The sequence below is a fragment of the Vulpes vulpes genome, chromosome 13, assembly GCF_048418805.1.
Source record: "Vulpes vulpes isolate BD-2025 chromosome 13, VulVul3, whole genome shotgun sequence".
Classification (NCBI taxonomy): Eukaryota; Metazoa; Chordata; class Mammalia; order Carnivora; family Canidae; genus Vulpes; species Vulpes vulpes.
The window spans coordinates 36,876,816-36,898,798 of NC_132792.1; the positions used below are offsets into that span (position 1 = coordinate 36,876,816).

The 21,983-nt window shown below is 41.8% G+C and overlaps 2 protein-coding genes and 1 non-coding gene across 4 annotated transcripts in view; 2 read left to right on the forward strand and 1 right to left on the reverse strand.

The window, feature by feature from the left end:
* The window catches only part of ERICH5 (glutamate rich 5), a 23,690-nt gene extending 15,890 nt beyond the window's left edge, over window positions 1-7,800 (reverse strand). The window contains exon 1 of the mRNA XM_072734242.1: window positions 7,690-7,800. Within this exon, the coding sequence (XP_072590343.1) occupies window positions 7,690-7,744 (55 nt within the window). The 5' untranslated portion in view covers window positions 7,745-7,800. The remainder of the gene's footprint in view (window positions 1-7,689) is intronic.
* The window catches only part of RPL30 (ribosomal protein L30), a 20,947-nt gene extending 852 nt beyond the window's left edge, over window positions 1-20,095 (forward strand). The window contains exons 2-6 of one of the 2 annotated variants that reach the window (XM_072734244.1): window positions 7,225-7,437; window positions 16,735-16,786; window positions 17,047-17,192; window positions 18,675-18,805; window positions 19,989-20,095. In XM_072734244.1, the coding sequence (XP_072590345.1) occupies window positions 16,766-16,786; window positions 17,047-17,192; window positions 18,675-18,805; window positions 19,989-20,038 (348 nt within the window). In that variant the 5' untranslated portion in view covers window positions 7,225-7,437; window positions 16,735-16,765 and the 3' untranslated portion in view covers window positions 20,039-20,095. Of the gene's footprint in view, window positions 1-7,224; window positions 7,438-16,530; window positions 16,628-16,734; window positions 16,787-17,046; window positions 17,193-18,674; window positions 18,806-19,988 lie in introns of those variants that run through there. The other variant, XM_025994748.2, reaches the window with a different exon arrangement.
* LOC112917177 (small nucleolar RNA SNORA72) lies at window positions 19,679-19,810 on the forward strand. The gene has a single exon (XR_003234432.1). It is a non-coding gene; the product is annotated as a small nucleolar RNA SNORA72 (small nucleolar RNA).
* Window positions 20,096-21,983: the final 1,888 nt, after the last annotated feature.

Here is a 21,983-nt window from a genome sequence, read left to right on the forward strand (position 1 = left end):
ATACAAAAGAATTAATTCTAGAGCCAGATGGGTTAGCAACTCCCAAGGAAGGGTTCAAGGGACATGAACAACAGCAATGTCCTTGGGAATGTAAAGAAGCTTCTGAGGTCATTTTGATACTTTCCAGACATTAACACTCACTTGGAGAGATATATCCTAGTATTTTGCTTAAGAACAAGAAATTACCTAGAACTACATACACTTAAACACACCAGTTTTGAGGCCTGGCCAAGTCTGATGCTCTTTATCTGTTTTCGTGAGTCTTTCCATAACTTACACGTCTGAGGTTTTTATTTTAAACCTGATGTTGTAAAACATTAACACAGAAGTGAAACTGTGCATATTAGCTGGGACATGTGTCAACCTTACAGGTGCATGCTTAGAAGAACACAATGAGGCTTTGTTTTGCTGTGTTGACCCTTCCCTGCCTGATTAGGAGACCCTCTTCACAACCCACTCTCTTCCCAAGCCCACCTCAGCCAATGTTGTCATCCAAGTCTCTGTTACTCCCTGGGTCCTGATTCCTACCCTTCCTCTGCTTTTCTAAGTAGCACCCGCATCCCCTTCAATCCTCTTCTCTGTCAATCCATCCATTTGCCCATCCCACTGAACAAATATGGATTGTATTTTTCCTACAGGTAAGGACATATAATGAGTCACAGTAGAAATGGGACTAGAGATCAGATGGAACTGGACTGTGAAAACAGCAGGGGCTTCCAAGGCACACATACTGAGCTTCAGCCCCACCACTTGCTAGCTCTGAGATCTTAGGCAAGTTATTTATCCTCGCTGAGCTGCAGTTTCCTAGCTGTGTTTGGTGATATCAATGCTTGCTTTTTTATTTATTTGTTTATTTATTTATTTATTTATTTATTTATTTATTTATTTATGCTTGCTTTAGAAGGCTCTCGTGGGGATTAAATGAGATCACAATCTAAAGTACTTGGAACCAAGTGCGAGCTCCTACCTTATCTCCCGACTTCTTCTCCAAGCCCTTGTTTTGATGTGGCTGCACTAATCTTGAAAATCCTTCAATTTTATTTTAAAAAAACTTACTGTATTGCTGATGAGTGAGTAAATTGGCACAAGTCTTATGGAAGGCATGTAGGCAATTATCCATCAAAATCACAAATGCACATGATACTCTTTGACTCAGTCATGCCACTTCTGGGAAATTGTTCTATGGTTACACTTGCACACATTCAAAATGATGTATATGTAAAGGAATTCACTGCAGTTTTGTTTGCAACAGGAAAAGACTGGAAACAAACCAAATGTCCATCAATAGGAAACTGGTTAAACAAATCACATAATGGATTATTAAGCAAAGGTAAAAAACGAGAAGGACATTTTCTTTATATCAATACAGAAAAGATCTCCATCCTGTTAAGTGAAAAATAGTCGGTATAATACGTTTTAAAATGAAGATGGGAGAGGGAAACAATATCTGCAACGTATAAACAAATTTTGGAAGAATATACAAAGAAACCTCCACCTAATAAAAATATTTACTCATGGGTATGATTGGAACTAAGCAGATGATGGCAGTAGGGCAGGAGGTATACTTTTCACGGCATGCGTTTTTCAAATGTTTTCAAATTTTTGAACCACGTATGAGGTTTTATGTTCCATTTTAATTAACTGTATGTAATAACCACACTACAAAGACTTGCCAAGCATTCTCTGTGTGCCAGGCTCTAGAGGGGACACAAGACATACAAGACTTAGTCTAGACTTTCAGTATTTTAAAGGAAGAAATCACATTTATATATATAATATCTGCATGCAAGGAAAGCCTATTAAATGAGTTTTAATGCTGATGATGTTTATTCTTCAATTACAAAGGAAAAAATGTCTATTTAGGACTGAAATGCCACTGTGGGGATCCCTGGGTGGCGCAGTGGTTTGGCGCCTGCCTTTGGCCCAGGGCGCGATCCTGGAGACCCGAGATTGAATCCCACATCGGGCTCCCGGTGCATGGAGCCTGCTTCTCCCTCTGCCTGTGTCTCTGCCTCTCTCTCTCTCTCTTTCTCTCTCTCTGTGACTATCAAAAATAAATAAAGAAAAAAATATTTGAAATGCCACTGTGTGAAAATATTGGTTGAAGGCTGGAGGTATTTCCACAGTACAAAGAACAATCCACAAAACAGCATGAAATGCAAACCTATTGCCTAGGTAACATGGAATCCAAGCAGCCAGTGAGAGTTCACGGTAGAATAAATGATTATAGCTACCAGCGGAAATGTACATATTAACTTAGCAATGGATTTTCAATAATTACCATCTATTTTCTTCGTCCATGTTGGTGCTTAAACTATAAGATCTCAGAAGAAGACTGCCAGAAACAGATGGCATTTATATTAGGCAAGAGTAGGGTAATAGTCATACATGTACATAAAAGGCTGGCAGCACACGGAGGAAGGTTTGAGTACACAGACATAGAGATCTGTGGGTCCATTAAAGTTTGTAAAATCAACAAAACCTTTGTGAGATTCTTTTTTTAACAATAAATTTATTTTTTATTGGTGTTCAATTTGCCAACATACAGAATAACACCCAGTGCTCATCCCGTCAAGTGCCCCCCTCAGTGCCCGTCACCCACTCACCCCCACCCCCCTCCCTCCTCCCCTTCCACCACCCCTAGTTCGTTTCCCAGTTAGGAGTCTTCATGTTCTGTCTCCCTTTCTGATATTTCCTACCCATTTCTTCTCCCTTCCCTTCTATTCCCTTTCACTATTATTTATATTCCCCAAATGAATGAGACCATATAATGTTTCAGTGAGATTCTATTAGATCCTCAGGGTGCTGAAAAGAACAAATTTTGAACAGAATATTACCCTAGTATTTAGAACTTGATTCCACAAACAGGAAAGTCACTCAATCTTTCTAATTGTCCTTTTGGAAGGAAAAGCCTCTTTCTTCACACATTTTAGGGCACTTGATAAAACTCTTCTGTGTGACTACCATGTACCAGGCCCCATTCTACACTTTGATAGCACTGGATAGTTATTTGACTATCTACCTGTGTTCTGGTCCTCCCCATACCTCTTTCCCTAGTCAGTCATCTTCAGAGATGAGGGAAAGAAACTCAGCATCTGATGGGTTAGAGCAAACATAGCCAGGTGATCAGTAGAATGGATTTTCCTATTCAGCCTATAGCTACCTAACCAAATAGCTGCCATCTGATTTAAATTTAAGCCCCAAAAATAAGTACCTTCATATTTTAATGCTACAGGATTTTAGGGCTGTAAGACATCTCAGAAGTAATCTAGCCCAACCCATTATTTAATGATTATTTTGCTTGTAAGCTAATGTTGTACCATACATAACAGTTTTTAAGCCAATTACAGAAAATTCAAGTAGACAGAACTGTCAACACAAATCCAGTCTACTAGCGAGTCATGTATTTTAACATCAACCCATGGGGTTTTAAGGTTGATATTGTGAGTTTAAAGAATCTCTGGTATGATATGAAGATTATCTGGAACCTCTATGGGAGGGCACCGGAAATTTCTCCTCATCTATGTACTCTGCTTAATATATCTCTAAGGTGGGACTCCTGGGTGGCTCAGCAGTTGAGCGTTTGCTTTAGGCTCAGGGTGTGATCCTGAATCAAGTCCCTCATCAGGCTCCCTGTGTGGACCTTGCTTCTCCCTCTGCCTATGTTTCTGCCTCTCTCTGTGTCTCTCATGAATAAATAAATAAAATCTTTAAAAAATCTCTAAGGTTAAATAAATGTCTTTCAAATATTCTTAGCTTATGTTTGGAAATAAATATAAAGTTCATATTTTCCTGACTCATTTCAGGATAAATATTTATTAAATATGTATATTATATATTAATATACAATGAATTTATATACTGCATATATCACACCAGCATCGTATTTATTACAATATATATCTTATTTAGGGATTATGATAAAACTATTATAATTATGTTATTAAATTTATTAAATTATAATACTATATTATACTTTATTAGATTTCTTTTGTTGTTTGCATAATAGATGACCACACCTCGAAGGGAGATTCAGAATGCTTTGAGGCAAAAACAGATTTTTTTTTTTAAGATTTTATTTATTCATGAGAGAGAGACAGAGAGGCAGAGACACAGGCAGAGAGAGAAGCAGGCTCCACGCAGGGAGCCCAACGTGGGACTCGATCCTGGGACTCCAGGGTCATGCCCTGGGCCAAAGGCAGGAGCTAAACTGTTGAGCCAACCAGGGATCCCCGCAAAAACAGATTTAAATCTAGTTATTACATGGTGGTTTAAAGAGAAATAGGTCAAGCTCTGGAATCAGAGTACCTGAATTCAAAGCCCAGCTCTGACTCTAATGAGTAAATAATTTGCTCAGTGTCACAGGGCTCCTTATCTGTGAAATGGAGATAATCATGATATTTAGTCATGGTATTGTCATAAAGACTAAATGAAGTAATTCATTCAACAACAATGTGCTGATTATTGCAAAGCACCAGGGGTACAGTGAGTAAACATATGTACAGGACATTTAATAAACTTGGATTTTTAATCTAAAAGCTCATACACACAGACTTGGCATTGTATATAGGATTTAAAGAAGTTGTGAGCTGCAGAAACAGGAATGAATTATGTATTGAGCCTCCAAGATCATGGAGTTGAAATGCTGATGAACATACAGTAGTATCCAGTTACAAGAAAGTGTTGTGTGATTGGGGATCAAAAGCAAAATACACCTGTTGACTGATTCAATATGTGCATTGAGCAATTTATGCAGTGTATTAATTTTCTGCACAGTCAACCTTTTCAGGCATTTTAATATTTCTTTCAGAACAAAACCTGTGAAAACGTAGAACAGTGATGAAAGCATAAATGAAAAATGAAAGGATGTGACTAATGGTGATGGTTATTAATCTTGGTGATAAGATTTAAAAAAAATTTTTTTTTTAATGATAGTCACAGAGAGAGAGAGAGAGAGGCAGAGACACAGGCAGAGGGAGAAGCAGGCTCCATGCACCGGGAGCCCGATGTGGGACTTGATCCCGGGTCTCCAGGATCGCCAAACCCCTGCGCCACCCAGGGATCCCGATAAGATTTTTTTAAACATCGTTATTCATAATTTTTTTATTTGGACTGGCCTCTGCTTAAAAAAATATCCACCTATTGGATACTTTTGTCCTTCCCTAAGACTAACATTCCCCAGAGTCATGTTTTTATTAGTTAAAAACACCTATGAGGGGTGTCTGCCTCTTGATTTTGGCTCAGGTCATGATCTCAGGGTCCTAGGATGGAGCCCTGCATCAGACTCCGCACTCAGCATGGAGTTGGCTTGTCCCTCTCCCTCAGCTCTTTAACTGGGCTCATGTGCTCTCTTTCTCTCAAATAAATAAAATCTTTAAAAATTTTAAAAATCTATAGTGACGATTTAGTGCTCTGCTTTCCAAAAATATTTATTTATTTATTTTGAGAAAGAGAGCACGAGGGAGCAGCGGGAGGGATAAAGAGAGGGAGAGAATCCTGAAGCGGACTCCCCGCAGAGTGCAGGGTGGGGGGCGCCCCAGAAGTGATCCCAGGACCCTGAGATCATGACCTGAGAAGAAACTGAGAGCCTGTGGCTCAACTGAATGAGCTACCCAAGTGCCCCCCATTTATTATTTGAGAGAGAGAGAGAGAGAGAGAGAGAGAGAGCATACGTTTGAGTGGGGAGAGGGGAAGAGGGTGAGACTCTCCAAGCAGACTCCCTGCTGGGCATAGAGCCTGAAGTGAGGCTCAAGTCTCACAACCCATGAGATCATCACGGGTTCAATATGAAACGGGTTCATATTGAGTTCACAGGTTCATGGGTTCACAGCCTGAGCTTAACCAAGTGAACCAGACAGGTGCCCCTCATGCCCTGCTTTTTTTTTTTTTTTAATGATTTTATTTATTTATTCATGAGAGACACAGAGAGAGAGGCAGAGACAGAGGGAGAAGCAGGCTCCATGCAGGGAGCCCAACGCGGGTCTCGATCCCAGGTCTCCAGGATCACACCCGGGGCTGAAGGCAGGCACTAAACCACTGAGCCAGCGAGGCTGCCCCATGCTGTGCTTTTACATCGGTATGCTATTCCTAGGATATCTGGGGCCATGACAGGGGATAAGAGAAAGCAAAATATGGTGTATCTTTCTGAAGCATCAATTTTCCTCAGCTTTTCATATTGAAACCAACAAGGATTTATCATGGAACAAAATGCAAAATCTACCTGATTTCATAAAATAAAATGAAATATCAAAGAAACTGCTCCTTGTACTGGCTTCTTTAAAATTTTTTTAAAATTTATTTTTATTTTTTGCACTGGCCTCTTGAGAGCATGTTTAGGATACAGAGGCTTTCGTTTCTTTAGGAGAAAGGTGAGCAAGTATTGTACATTAGGAATGGATTTTTTTTATCATTTTACATTGTCAGAGAGACGGTTTGGAATCACTTTTATATAATGGCTTTAATTACTTTGCCTATTTTCAAACATTTTTTTAAAGATTTTATTTTTTCATGAGAGACACAGAGAGAGATGCAGAGACATAGGCAGAGGGAGAAGCAGGCTGCCTGGGGGAAGCCTGATGGGGAACTCAATCCCAGGATCCTGGGATCACATCCTGAGCGCAAGGCAGATGCTCAACCACTGAGTCACCCAGGTGCCCCTATTTCCAAACTTTTTATTGCTTTCTGTTATCTACTGAAATTAGAAATAAATTTATCATACACCATGAAAATGACTGCAACAGAACATACTTCTGACTAGGACACAGTGTCTGAACTCTGAAACAACATTCAGAAAACCTTGTGCTCTCTATTACAAAATCAGAAAGGAGGACGTTACTGTGTTATTGGAAGAACACAAGGTGCTAAAAGAAGACCTGTGAAAAGGAATTAACTGAAATATAAAATTTCCCCTAGAGTTAGCCTTGACTACGATCGCAAACTAACTTGAAGGCATTTGCTTAACCTTTGAAACTTCATCTAAAATGTTAGCCATTTAAAATTTAAGAGGTACACATAAAACCCGGTCATTCTCTAGTTGATTAATCTGTTCTTACTCTTTTCACAGCACTTACCACTGTCAGAAACTTATCTTAATCATTTAATTTGTTTATTGGCTGTCTCTTGGGCCCCTGGTCCCCAAAAGCAGGGTCACTTGCACCTCCATCATCTAGCCAGGCACCTGGCTACCATATAATAAACCTTCCAAATACACTTTTTGAATTTCAGTGATGACCACTTTTTATCGAATGGATATTTGCCAAGAAATACTGCAGCCAAGGACAGGGGAAAGTGCGTCTGACCTCTTCCAAAGAGCGGGACCCTCCTTGACGGAGGGAATGTCCACCTGCACTCTCCGGAGCCTTTACCAGTTACCAGTGAATTTGCAGCTTTATGTAATCTGCAAGTTCGTACTTTCGGGAGATGAAAGGAGCACCTCTGGTAAGGGCAACCCTCGGCCAACCGCGGGAGGGATTTAACGCCACCTCCCGGGTAGCTCGGCAGGCGGCGCGCTCCGCTCCGGGTTCGCGGCCGAGTCGCGCGGCGCTCAGGGGCGCTCCCGCCTCGGCGAGCAGCCCGGCCCCTCCGAGCGGGGCGCGCCCGGGCCGCGCCCTTCGAGCCCCGGGGAGCCAGCCGCCCCGATCCCAAGTCCCGCTCCCGAGGCCCGGGGGTGGGGCCGGGCACCCCGCTCACCGCTGCGGAGCCTGCTGCTGTCGCCGGCCTCGAGCGCGCTGCTGGAGCAGCCCATCGCGGGCAGAACGGCGGGCAGACCGGCGGCCCCGAGGACGAGCGCAGCCGCCCGTCCCAGCCCCGCGCGGGCGTCGCCGGCTGCTCGGATCCCGCGCAAACCGTCCCGGCGGCGCCGAGGCTCCCGGGCTCGGCCGCGCTCCGGCGGGTGCAGGGCACAGGCGCACAGCGGGGCGAGGGTGGAGGCGCGGCCGGGCGAGGAGCGGTCGCCGCGCAGATGGAGGGGCCCGGGGCTCAGGGAGGCGACCGCGCGGAGCAGGGGACGGCCAGGGAGCCTGGTGGGCGGACGTGGGTGCGGGTGTGCGGTGCAGCGGGAGAGGCGCGGAGGCGCGGGAAGCAGGGGCGGGGGTGCCGTCGCGGAGCGGGAGGAGGGACGGGGGCAGCGGCCGTAGGTCCGGGGACAGCCCCGGGGGGCGGGCTGCTGCTTGCACCGCGCCAGTGCTGTCGCCGCGGGGCGCTTCGCTGCCCACGTGCCCTTCAATCCACCTGGTATTCCGTTTTGCTCAGTTGTCCAGCCCGGGGCCACACCTGACGCTTAGTTGTTGGGCTTCTCTTTGCTTTGCTTTAATCTGACGTCGTTCCCTCAGTCTTTGTCTTTCATGACTTTGACATTTTTTAAGAGAATGGGCCGTTTACTTTGTAGACTGTTTCTCAGTTTGGCTTGCCCAGTGTTTCCTTATGACTGTTTTCAGGCAGTGCAGTTTGGGCTGGAGTACAAGAGGTGTTGTCTGTGAATTCCTGCAGTTCACGATGTCGGTTTGCTCTCTGACTGGTGATGTTAATTTTGATCAGTTAAGGTAGGGTCTGCCAGGTTTGCCACCAAAAAGTTACTCTTTTACTCCTTGTAATTTATGGAGTAAATTTATATGTGATTTATATCTCATCAGACTTTTTCTGCTATTGTTAGCATACATTGATATTCTTGCTGGGATCACTTATTACTATGACAGTTATCAAAGGGTGGTTTTCTAATCAGATTATTCCTTCCACATTTATCAGTTGGCATTCTATAGTAAGGGAGCACTTTCTCTTCTCCATTTATTATTCATTTATTTATAGCAGTAAATACTCATGAATTCTTACATTATTCAATGGGTCATGTCACCATTTGTATTAGTTTTTTAGAGCTGCCATAACAAAGTACCGCAGATTGGTTGACAACAAAAACCACAGATTGGTTAAACAACAAAAACGTATTTCCTCATAGTTCTGAGACTAGAAGTCAGAGAACATGGTGTCAGTAGGGGTGGTTTCCCCTGAAGGCCTTTCCTTGGTTGGGATGGCAGTATTCATGATGTATCTTCACATGGTTTGCCCACCGTGTCTATGTCCTAATGTCCTCTTCTTACAAAGAAACTAGTCATATTGGATTAGGGCCCACCCATATGACCTCATTTTCCCTTAATTACCTCTTTAAAGCCTGCCTCCAAAATAGCCATATTGCAAACTGTAACATATGAATGAAGGGGGGCACAATTCAGATCATAACAGCACATTATTGAACTGAATGCTAAAATTGCCTAAAATTTGGCATATTTCCCTATATGGGTCATGGAGATACATAGCTATGTGTTTAGAGGTCTCCCTCCCTCCCTTCCTTCTCTACTTCCCCTCTTGCCTTAGGAAGGGAAGATTGATGGATTGATTGATGCCTTCTCTTCTTTTTCCTTCTTCCTCTCACTCCTGCAGTTTAGGCTTGACAAAGTCTGGACTGCACAGCAGTCAACTCACAAATCCCTTCAAATGAAGAGGACACTGGGTATCTTTGAGGAAGTACACTTTATAGCATTCCTAATACATACTATGACTCTTCTCCTAACCTCTGTCCAGGGTTACTGTGCCCCAAAGAAAGAGAAGTACTTTGAAAGTGACTAAGTATTTGGCTGGATTCCAAGTCCCTGAGCAAAATTACAGGATTAGTACAAAGAAGTTTAGGGGGAGAAGTATGTGGATGGGTCTTTCAGAATTGGCCAAAATTGGGGGGATATTTATGTCTTGTATAAATGCTATCAAAGGGTTTTCATAGGATGGGCTACCATAACAAAATACCATTAACTTGGTGGCTTAAATAACATTTATTTCTCATTGTTCTGGAGCCTGAAAAGTCTTAAGATCAAGGTACTAGCCAACTTGGTTTCTAGTCAGAACTCTTTTCTGGCTTGCAGATAGATGGCAGCCTTATCACAGTGTCCTCACATGGGGTTGGGGTGGGAACTTCCTCTTCTTTTTTTTTTTATTTTAGAGGGCAAGAATGAGCAAGTGTGGGGAGGGGTAGAAGGAGAGAATCTTCAAGCACTCTACTCCCGAGTGCAGGGCTAGATGTGGGGCTTGATCCCATGACCCATGAAAGAGATCATCATCTGCGCTGAAACCAAGAGTTGGGCACTCAACTGACTGAACCACTCAGGCACCCCTTGGACTTCCTCTTTTTATGAGGCCACGGTCCTAACAGATTAGATTTATGACTAACAGATTATGACTTCATTTAACCTTAACTACCTCCTAAACCCTACTTCCCCATTGAGCTACTTTGGGGGCAAGGGCTTCACCATATGACATGGCCATCCATGGCAGTCTCCCACTTCAGAAAATGCTTTTTTTAGGTTAAAGTCATGGTTAATTTTATTTAGCTAGTGAAAGTTTTTCAAAATTCCATTCTTCCTCAAAAGAGATGAATTAACTCACAGATTAAATATAAACACTAACTTGAAATTTTCTGAATCCTTATGCTTTCATGCTAAACCAGGGCTTACTGAGCCCAGTTAAGTACCCACTTTTCCCCATCAACTATTTTTTAGTTGACTCAGGTATATTACTTTTTCCTTGGAGATAATTTGTCAGCCAAGCCATGGTCTCTTCCATTTTCTTCAGAGGAAGCATTTTATAATCAGGTGAACAATAATAATCAGGTGTCCTGTGGATGTTAGAAAGTCTTTCTCATGAGCCATCTCAGTGCTTGCTCAATGGGCTCAGGAATAGAATGGCTCTAAGAATAGGGAGAGAAGCCATACATGGGCACTACTGCATGCTCCTCCACTTAATATAGTAGTATAGTTTACATAGGTGAGTGCCCATTTTGCCAGTAGCACTAAGAGTGACCAACTATAAGCCTCCAAAATGGTACCTATATCTTGAGGGGACCTATCAGCCATTTTGTGAAAGACTGATAGGACTCTTTGGAAACAGTGGAGTGATTGAACCTCTTTGGTATTTTTTATTTTTTATTTTTTTAATTTTTATTTATTTATTATAGTCAGAGAGAGAGAGAGAGAGAGAGAGAGAGAGAGAGAGGCAGAGACATAGGCAGAGGGAGAAGCAGGCTCCACGCACCAGGAGCCCGACGTGGGATTCGATCCCAGGTCTCCAGGATCGCACCCTGGGCCAAAGGCAGGCGCTAAACCACTGCGTCACCCAGGTTTCCCGGTATCTTTTATTTTAATAGACACTGGATTAGATTTGCTTTTCCAGCACATCAGGCTCCTGTGAGCACCATCCATCAGTGGATGGTATCATCAAGACATTACACACCAAGACACTACATTCAGTATCATATCAAATAACTCGCTTTACTATGAGACAAATAAGGTAATAGGTTAATTTCTATGTGATTTACTGGTCTTTTTTCATCTACCTCAACATCCAGGAGCTAAACCTATAGGATGATGGAGGGGCACCTTAAACACTCAGTTATGGTACCAGCCAAAATGAAACATCTTTCAAGGTTGAGGTGCTGCCCTATGGTTTGCAGGGTATGTTTTGAACCAGTGACTAATAAATGGGACTGCTTCTCCCATGACCAGTATACACAGATCTGGGTCTTGCTCCCCAGGCTTCTTGTTCATTTGGTGAACTACAGCATAATTTTCCTTTTTTACGCTTAACTCAGCTAGTTTGTTTTTGTTGCTTACAACTTAAGTATCTAGACTACTAGATAATGCTTACCCTACCTCCCCTCTCCCTGACCATTCTCCTTCTTGGCAATTACCTGACCTGTCTTATTCCTTCAGTCTTATCTTGATAATAACTGAATATAACTGATACTGTGATTTTTAATGCTGATAGTACCTTGATGTATCTTGAAGGCATAGTTCATAATTTTTTACCTCCAATGACTCCTCCAATGCTTTTATCACATTTCTTCAACATACCCATGTTTTGATGTTCCAAATTTGCATTTATTATTTCTCCATGAACTAATCAGTAACATTTTCTGATCAGCATGACGTAGTGTTACAGTATTAAGTTAATTAAGTTCCAGTTAAAGGCAAAAAACACTGGTGTTTTAGCCTGTGTATTACACCTTTATTAAGGATAAAAATACATGTACATGGCAGGCTTTTCAAATTATTGAAAATCAGTAAAATGTCATATTATGGACACTTAGAGACATAGGAACCCCATTTATATTAAAATTTCAAAAACTGACTCTAAGAAATATAAACTAACCTAAAGACACACATTTAAAGACTCTAAATCACTCTAGGGCAGCCGGGTGGCTCAGTGGTTTGGTGCTGCCTTCGGCCCAGGGTGTGATCCTGGGGACCCCGGGTCGAGTCCCGCATTGGGCTTCCTGCATGGAGCCTGTTTCTGCCTCTATGTGTCTCTCATGAATAAATAAAAAATCTTTTTAAAAAAATAAATAAAAAATAAAGACATCACTCTACTTTCCAAGTGTCACTCCTTTACAGTAAAGTAGTGAATGAAGTACTCTGGATTCTTTGTATCCAAGAGTATAAAACACATATGCTCCTTGGATGGAAAAATGGCTTTAAAAAAAAGGAGAAAGCATTTCTCTGGCCTGATTTTTAATCCAGCACAGTCTGGAGCATTCCCAATCTGAACAGAGACGGTATAGAAGAAATATTTCAGAATCCCTATTAATTGTCCTCTAACAGTTCAGAATTCTTGTATTGGTGTGTACGTGTTCAGTTAGTTGAAAAGTGACCAACAATCATTAGATTTACAGGATCTTTTCACTTGGATTCACCATCTTTCTTGTCCTCACCAGATTTCTGAGCATGTTTAATGTCCAGGGTGACTTAATAATGTGAAGGTTGGGGGGTGCCTGGGTGGCTCAGTTGGTTAAGCGTCTGCCTTGGGCTTAGGTCATGATCCCAGGGTACTAGGACTGAGCTCCAAGTCAGGCCCCCTGCTCGGTGGGGAGCCTGCTTCTCCCCTCTGCTGCTCTCCCTGCTTATGCCTGCTTTCTGTCTCTGTCAAATAAATAAATAAATAAAATCTTAAAAAAAAAAAAAAACTGTGAAGGTTGAGTCAAACAAATAGAGTTCCAAATTACAGTTGACCCTTGAACAACACTGATTTGAACATGGATTTTTTTTTCCGGTACACTACAGTACTATAATGCATTTTCTCTTATGATTTTCTTAGTAACATTTTATTTCATCATTTATTATAAAAACCACAGTATATAATACATAGTATATTATAAATGTATTAATCAACTGTTTAGGTTATCTATAAATGTCTTTCTGGTCAGCACTAAGCTATTAGTAGTTTTTGAGAAGTCAAAGTTATACATGGATTTTTGAAATGCATGGGGGTGGTCAGTGCCTCTAACTTCTGAGTTGTTCAGGGGTCAACTGTACTAACAGGCTGCTTCCTAATTTGGACATTGAATAACTAATAGCTGATGATATTGAATATGATAGTTTTAACTGCTTAACAATAAGGGATGGGCCAGTGTACTGAACCAATGAATATCAGATGAACCTGTTAGTATTTGCTCTAACAGAGAATACAGCCTGTCACTTTTAATTCCCATAGCAAGTATAAATCAAAAACACAATGAATGCAGATGTCTGCAGAGTTCTCAGAAACTTGGAGTAGCGATTCTGGTGAATGAAAACCAAAGCCTCGTTTTAATTCTATTCTATCACATTTACCTGTTGGTATTTTTTCAAAATCACTCTGAAATGCTACTGACTGACATCCAGAAATAAACAAAATAATGACCCCAAAGGCCTGGATGGTAAAGTCTCTTCTTAAAGCATATATATTTCCCAACTTTTTAGTGTTAAGTTTTTCAAACTCAAAAAAGTCCACCTATATACCCTCCACTTCAAATTCAACAGTTGCTAAAAGTTTGCTGAATTTGCTATTTTCATTTATTTTAGATTTTATTTACATTTATTTTAGCAATTCAAGAATAAGTTGCAGATTATCATGATGCTTCATCCATACTCAACATACATCTCTTTAGAAAAAGGACATGACTTACAGCAGTTATTTTTAATAGAGGAATCATTTAATGCAGGGGTCAATGAACTATGGCCTGCAGGCCAAATATGGCCAGCTGCTCGATTCTTTTGGTTTTTTTTTTTTTTAAGATTTCATTTATTTATTTTGAGAGACAGACAGAGAGAGAGAGGCAGAGACACAGACAGATGGAGAACCAGGCTCCATGCATGGAGCCTAATGTGGGAACAGATCCCAGGACTCCAGGATCACACCCTGGGCCAAAGGGAGGCGCTAAACCTCTGAGCCACCCAGGCGTTCCAAGCTGCTTGATTCTGTAAATGTTTTTTTTTTTTTTTAATTTTTATTTATTTATGATAGTCATACAGAGAGAGAGAGAGAGAGAGAGGCAGAGACACAGGCAGAGGGAGAAGCAGGCTCCATGCACTGGAAGCCCAACGTGGGATTCGATCCCAGGTCTCGAGGATCGAGCCCTGGGCCAAAGGCAGGCGCCAAACCGCTGTGCCACCCAGGGATCCCCTGTAAATGTTTTATTGGAACACAGCTGTTACATATTGCCTATGGCTGCTTTTGTGCTACAACGGCAGAGCTGAGTAGTTGCCACAGAGAACATATGACCCCAAAGGCCTAAAACATTTATTATTGGGCTCTATAGAAAAAGTCTGCCAATTCCTGCTCTAATAAATACAAGTGTGGAAAATTTTATAAAATCTTATTGAGTCAAAAGACATATTTTTCCGCAGCAAATGTTTCTTCCCCTAGCGTAGGTTTTGTAATGTTGTGAACGGCTTTAGGTGTGGCGGGTGGCTGTGGTAGGAAGGTTGAGATAAGAGTTGGAATGATGAAGAGAACGAAGTCACTGCACATTTGTCATGTATAGGTCCTATGCTAGGTGCTTTATACACCATTACATTTACTGTGATCCTCATAATAATACTATGAAGTAGACATTATTCTAGTTTTCTGATGAAGAAACTGAAGCATAGGGAGTTTAGACAATTTGCCCCAAGTCATGCATATATTAAATAGAAAAACCAAAAACCTAAGTCTGTCTCCAAAGAAATACAGCAAAATTAGTTAAGATTTTCTAGAAAGAATTCTCAAGCATTTTGTGGCCATATTTCATACATAAAATAAGTGCTTCAGGCTTCTCTGGCTTCCAATACAAAAACCATAGTAAGATTCCTGGATCCTTAAAGTATAGTGAGGACATATATAGTAAGGACCAGAAACTTGTTATCGTATAAGGAAAAGCACCTCAGGAAAGTGATATCAAGTACTTTCACCATTTAATCTCTAAAATAAGGGTAATATCTATCCTGACTACTTTGGGAAAATGCATTAAAAAGCTTTGAAAATATAGGACTCAATATAGAAGGCCTCATTATTTTGTTCTTTACTTAACGCAGGCAAGTCTCAAGCCCAACTTGGCTATGTCCTTCTTCAGTTTTTATGTTTTAAAAAGTAACCTTCACCCTCAACATGGGGCTTGAACTCACAACCCCAAGATTAAGAGTCACATGCTCTACAACTGAACCAGCCAGGTGCCCCTCATTCTTTAGTTCTCCAATTCTAGTATTTCTAAGATTTCCTGAGGCTGCTTATTAAACTGATTCCTAGGCCCCACCAGAGATTTCTTCCACATACCCTTGTGGATCCCAAGAGTCAGAAGTCAAGGTGATTCTGAATCAGGTGATTTGTGAGTCATACTTTGAGAAACACTGCTTTCAGTTATAATTGGTGTTTCACAAGATCTATTTAAAGTTACGACTTTAGGGGCACGTGGGTGGCTAAGTCCGTTTAACGTCTGCCTCTGGCCGAGGTCATGATTGCAGGGTCCTGGCATGACCTGGTATCAGGCTCCCTGCTCAGTGGAGAGCCTGCGTCTTCTCTGCCCTCCTCCTCACTTGTGTTCGCACTCGCTCTTCTCTCTTCAAATAAACAAATGAACTTACATGATGCATGCTGTAAAATAATTCAAGTAGTACTGACATATATAATGTAAAAAAATGTTCTTTCCTCACCCACTCTTCTCACACCTTTTCAAGTGGTAAGTTTTGATGATCAGCTTTCCCGACTTGGACTTTCTATGCATATACAAAAACGTATTAAGAATGATGAGCATATAGGAGGCCTGGGTGGCTCAGTGGTTGAGCGTGTGCCCTCAGCTCAGGGTTTGATCCCGAGATGATCCCGGGGTCCCCGGATCAAGTTCAGTCTTGCATCCAGCTCCCTGGAGGGAGCCTGCTTCTCCCTCCTCCTATGTCTCTGCCTCTCTCTCTCTCTCTGTCTCATGAATAAAATCTTTTTGAAAAATATGCAAAACTCGCCGCTACATATTTAAAAAAAAAAAAAAAAGACTGCGGTCCAGCTGCCGCCGCCCGCCTCACCGTCCCTCCCGCCTCACCCTCAGTCGACTTCTCCGACTGCCGCCAGGTTCACCCCCCCCCCCCCCCATTCCTCCGTCCTCAGCAAGGGTAAGCGAACCGCTCTCCAGCCCTCTGACTGTAGCGGTAGCATCGCGAGGCTGCCCCGCCCGCCCCTCTTACCCCGCCCCTTCCGCTTGCGGCTTGCTTCCGGCGCCGCCCTCCCGGCTCTGCAGGGAAGAGCTTTGCATTGTGGGGACTCTTTCCTTTCTCCCTCCCGGCCATCTTGGCGGTTGCTGTTGGTGAGTGGGCTCCGCGGGGCCGAGGTCTGGGCAGCGCCGGGAACCCGACGAGTTGCCCTTTGGCGCTCCTCTCCTAAACTTTCCGCCCTGTCCTCTGTACGTTCTAGGTTGGGGCCGTCCCGCATCTAAGGCAGGAAGATGGTGGCCGCAAAGAAGACGGTGAGTGAGACGGGGCCAAGGCCGGAAGCCGATTCACGTGGAGGGATGAGTCTCGGCCCGGGCAGATGGTCTGAGCACACCGGGGAGACAGCATGCACCCTGGCCTGAGGGCCCGGGAGAGCCGAGGGGGCCTTAGTGATACGTCACTAAGCCTAGACTAAGGAGGTTTATTAAAGGGTTCGACGCCCAGAAATCTGGGTGCTGTTTTGAGATGGTAGAAAACAAGACCTTCAGGTCCGTGTTAAATATTTGCTTTGTAGAAAAAGTCGCTGGAGTCGATCAACTCTAGGCTCCAATTGGTTATGAAGAGTGGAAAGTACGTGCTGGGGTACAAGCAGACCCTGAAAATGATCAGACACGGCAAAGCGAAACTGGTCATCCTGGCCAACAACTGCCCGGCTTTGAGGTAATGGAGGGAACCTGGTTGACACTGTGTCCCCACTGCATGTTCACCCAGGAGTGTGAATTTGAGCCATTTGGGTTGTACCCACTCGGTTTTATGTAAAATCAGTTTTAGAAGCGAACGCTTGCAGAAGAATTTATGGTTTCTTCTTTGGTGTTTGGGGCTGACATCCACCCCCACCCCCGTCTCCCCAATCGTGCTCTCATCCTGTAAGTTTATCTTTGGGAGAAATGTGTGGCAGAGGGGTATGAACCACAGAACGTCAAAGTTTGAAGCAAGCACGGACACTTGTTTTTCCATGTGTTTTGAGTCCTGCATTTTTGGTCTTTAAAAGTGTTTCGTTTTTCAAACTTGTCATAGAAAAGTTCGAGCTTGCTGTGGAGCTGCAGGTTCCAAGTGGGCCAAGGTTTTGCTTGGCTTCACCGTTTTGAAATTGAACTTAGTATGGAAAGTAAGTTAAAGACACTTGGACTATGCAGAATATAAGCCATGTGATCAATTCCCTACAGTACATTAATTTTTCTGTGGTGATGCATAACCTGCTCACAGGATTTTACATAGGGTGTCTGTACATCATTGGCTTCCCTAGAATGCTGCCCTCTATCCCATCCCATGGTTTGGTCTTCAAGCTTACCTTCTATGTCAGTGCTTCTCAAACATAAATGTACTCACAATTACTGGTAATCTTGTTAAAAGCAGGTTTTGATTTCATGGGTTCAGGATGGGACCTGACATTATGCTTTTTTTTTTTTAAAGAGTTTATTTATTCTTAAGAGGCAGAGACAGGCAGAGGGAGAATCAGGCTCCCTGCAGAAAAGCCCGATGTGGGACTCGATCCCAGGACCCCAGGATCACGACCTGAGCCAAAGGCAGACACTCAACCACTGAGCCACCCAGGTGCCCCGACATACATTTTTAATAAGCATGCACACTACTGCTGGTCTGTGAATCCATACTTTTGAGTAATGGCACCATTCTGTTAGGAGTCTCTTCAAATTCGTAAAACCCTTAATGTCCACCTGCTCAGGTGACACAGAAATGCTAAGTTTATGTAAGTAATACCACTCCCCATCTAGGATTCAGAGCACCGGAAAGTAATAGAAATAGCTCATCCTTTAAAGATAACATGAGCTGGGATTCTAGAACCTCCACTTAACCATTCTTTGCCTGAGTGTCTCCATACATGCTATTTAAGAGGTTGTCATGATAATGTGAAGTATCTGGTGAGTGGTAAATGCTAAGTAAATACTTACGTTTCACATCCTACTCATGAGAAGAGTTATTCAGAACATACTTGCTGATTGTCCCATTTTTAAGGGACCAAGAGAAAAGATAGTTTGTATTGCCTAATGTATCTGGTACTTTTTAAAAGAGTAATGACTGATTTAGTTACTGTTTGAAAGTGTCACCATTAAAACCAGTGAGGAAAGTAGTAACATTTTATGTCAGTCACTTGGTATGGTCTTTGTTTTTTGGTTTCTGAAGGAAATCTGAAATAGAATACTACGCCATGTTGGCCAAAACTGGTGTCCATCACTACAGTGGCAATAATATTGAATTGGGCACAGCATGTGGGAAATACTACAGAGTATGCACACTGGCTATCATTGATCCAGGTATGTTTTATAAGTCAGAATAATTATTTTTTCATATATAATGTAATTATAGGTATTTGCTATAGCAATGTCTTTGGTTCCTAGGTTTAGATATTTAGAATTTGGATATAGCAAGGGATATCTTGTAGTTTTGTTTCACAGAGAACTGATAATGAATATCAGTACATTATAATAGGTATTGATATAAATTAATTTTTTTATTTTGTAATTAATTTGAAATTAAATAATTATTTTTTTATTTTGAATTTTGTTTAAGCACTTAAATAATGTAGGACCGTGGTAGGGGTGAAATTCTAAAGGCAAGGAGTAATCAGATGAAATAGAAGAAAGGAATCCAAGCCAAGAAGTGGCTGCCTAAGAACAGATAGGTAAAATTAAATTGAGAAAAAGAAATGCCTACAAATAAAGATCATGTCATATTTTGAACTGAAGAGTTTTTATTTTATTTTTAAGACTTTTTAGATTTTTATTTTATTTATTTATTTACTTATTTGTTTATCTATTTACTTACTTATTTGTTTAAAGATTTATTTATTTACTCAGAGAGAAAGGCAGAGACACAGGCAGAGGGAGAAGCAGGCTCCATGCAGGAAGCCCGATGTGGGACTCGATCCTGGGTCTTCAGGATCACACCCCAGGCTGCAGGAGACGGCAAACCGCTGCGCCACCGGGGCTGCCCTAGATTTTTATTTTATTTGAGTGGGCACCAACAGGGTGAGGGGCAGATGGAGTAGCAGACTCCTGGCTGAACAGGGAGCCCAGTGGAGGGTTCAATTCTGGGTCTCCAGGATCATGACCTGAGCCGAAAGCAGATGCTTAACTGACAAAGCCACTCAGGAGCCCTGAACTTATGAGTTTTTAGTTCTTAGGATACCGCGAATATTCTCGCTGTTCTGATTTTGTAATAATCAGGGCAGGCTAAACATTCGCTATATTAAGACCATGCATGTGTCCCCAGACTTAGTTCTTTCCCTGGGTCTGGTTTTATCAATGCAGGTGATAAACCAAGTCTGGTTTATATCATGTATCTTCTGTGGGAAATGCCTGTGACTTTAGGTATCTGATCATCCTTGAGAAATGACAGCAAAGCTAGTATTGCAACTTTTGGAGATAACCACTGCTAGTTTGATGATTAACAGTTGTGACTAAATGAATTGTAAAACTATTGTGTTTTATTTTCTAGGTGATTCTGATATCATTAGAAGCATGCCAGAACAGACTGGTGAAAAGTAAATCATGCAAAATTTTTCTTTAATAAAACTGGCCAGAGCTTGTTTTAAAGACACTGTATTCATTTCTGTTTTTTTCCATATATCTTTCTGTTTCTGTACACTTTCACAAGATAGGATTTGAGAGGATGAGGCAGTTGAGGTAACAAGACTTTTGGATTAAGAGCCTATGTGTCCCAGTTTCCCTTTACTTTCATGTATAGGGAGTGCAGAGTTCGTTTTCTCTGTTAGATTTTTAAAAGATTCCTGTCTTTTAAAATTGTTGATACTGTCATCATTTCATATTTGAGTATGTTTGAGAGGCAGCAAAGAACAATACCCAGAATTTTTTTTTAATGCCCAGAATTTAACCAGATATGCAATTTGTAATCCAGCTTAAATCTACAAATTGAAGTAGCAGAGAGGATTAAATATGTTCTCCCCTCCCAGAATTGTTTCTGAGAAAAGTTCTATTGAACTTTAATGAAGAGTTTTTCCTAAGGGTGTGTAGTGTTTGAGGGAGAAGAACTGTAGTTCGAGCCCTTCAGAAGAATCCCAGATCTTCAATAAGTGCTCAATCCATAGTTGCCCAAAGTTTGTTTTATTCCATTTTACTCCTAGAAGATAACTGTGAAGTGTGTTTGGTGAGTATACTTAGCAGTCTGTGTTGTGCTCTCAGGCTGCAACTGTGTCAGAAATACCCATGTCTTTTGGACTTGATCTTATCCAACCCTTATAAGCACTTTTGGGTAGTAGATGAATGATCAGAGAGGAGGTTGCCCATCAGTACACTATATGGAATGTCTGTGCAGTATTTACTGAACTTCAGACTACTTTTGGAACAAGCATGGGGTGGGTCAAATTCCCAATTCCATAGGTGAGAGAATGGGTTTCTTTCAAGCTAACATTGCATAATTTTAGTTTTTGTCTGAAGTTAATCTGAGGTTATAGATAAAATTTGAAGAGTAGCTGTTGGCGACTAGATTTCTTACTGGTTCAGTTACTCAGCATTTCTAAATTTGGGAGTACTACTGACATGTTTCCATGGGACAGTTTTTTGTCTTGGACTGGATATTACAGGATATTTCTCATGGTTTTCCATGTTGTGATGATACCTCCAAATGTTACCCCACTTTTTAATTTTTTTTAATTTTTAATTTTTATTTTTTTAATAATTTATTTTTTATTGGTGTTCAATTTGCCAACATACAGAATAACACCCAGTGCTCATCCCGTCAAGTGCCCGCCACCCAGGCACCCAGTCACCTCCCGCCCTCCTCCCCTCCCCGCCCCCTAGTTCGTTTCCCAGAGTTAGGAGTCTCTCATGTTCTGTCTCCCTTTCTGATATTTCCTACCCATTTCTTCTCCCTTTCCCTCTATTCCCTTTCACTATTTATATTCCCCAAATGAATGAGACCATATGTTTGTCCTTCTCTGATTGACTTTTCACTCAATACCCTCCAGTTCCATCCACGTTGAAGTAAACGGTGGTCACCCCACTTTTTTAAAGTAGCATCTCCTGGTTAAGAACTACAGAGTTATGAAAATCTGTAAATGTTCTCAAGTGCTCATATTTTCATATCCAGACTGGTGTGCCCTATGTGGCTTGCTTTTTTTTTTTTTTTTTTTTTAAGATTATTGATTCATTCATGAGAGACAGAGGCAGAGACCGGCAGAGGGAGAAGCAGGCTCCATGCAGGGAGCCCAATGTGGGACTCAGTCCCAGAACTCCAGGATCATGCCCTGAGCCGAAGGCAGACCAGACCCGCTTAATCACTGAGCCACCCAGGCATTCCACCGATGTGGTTTAAAATGTTTGAAATCTGTCCTTGAATTACTTGGTCACATCACACTACTGATGATATTAGTCTGTTCCATAGTTGCTAGAAATGTTTGTCTTTGGGTTAAGGACATTATGTGCTTATTTTGTACTTGATAAGTTTTGCCTTTCAAATGGAGTTTTCAGTGGT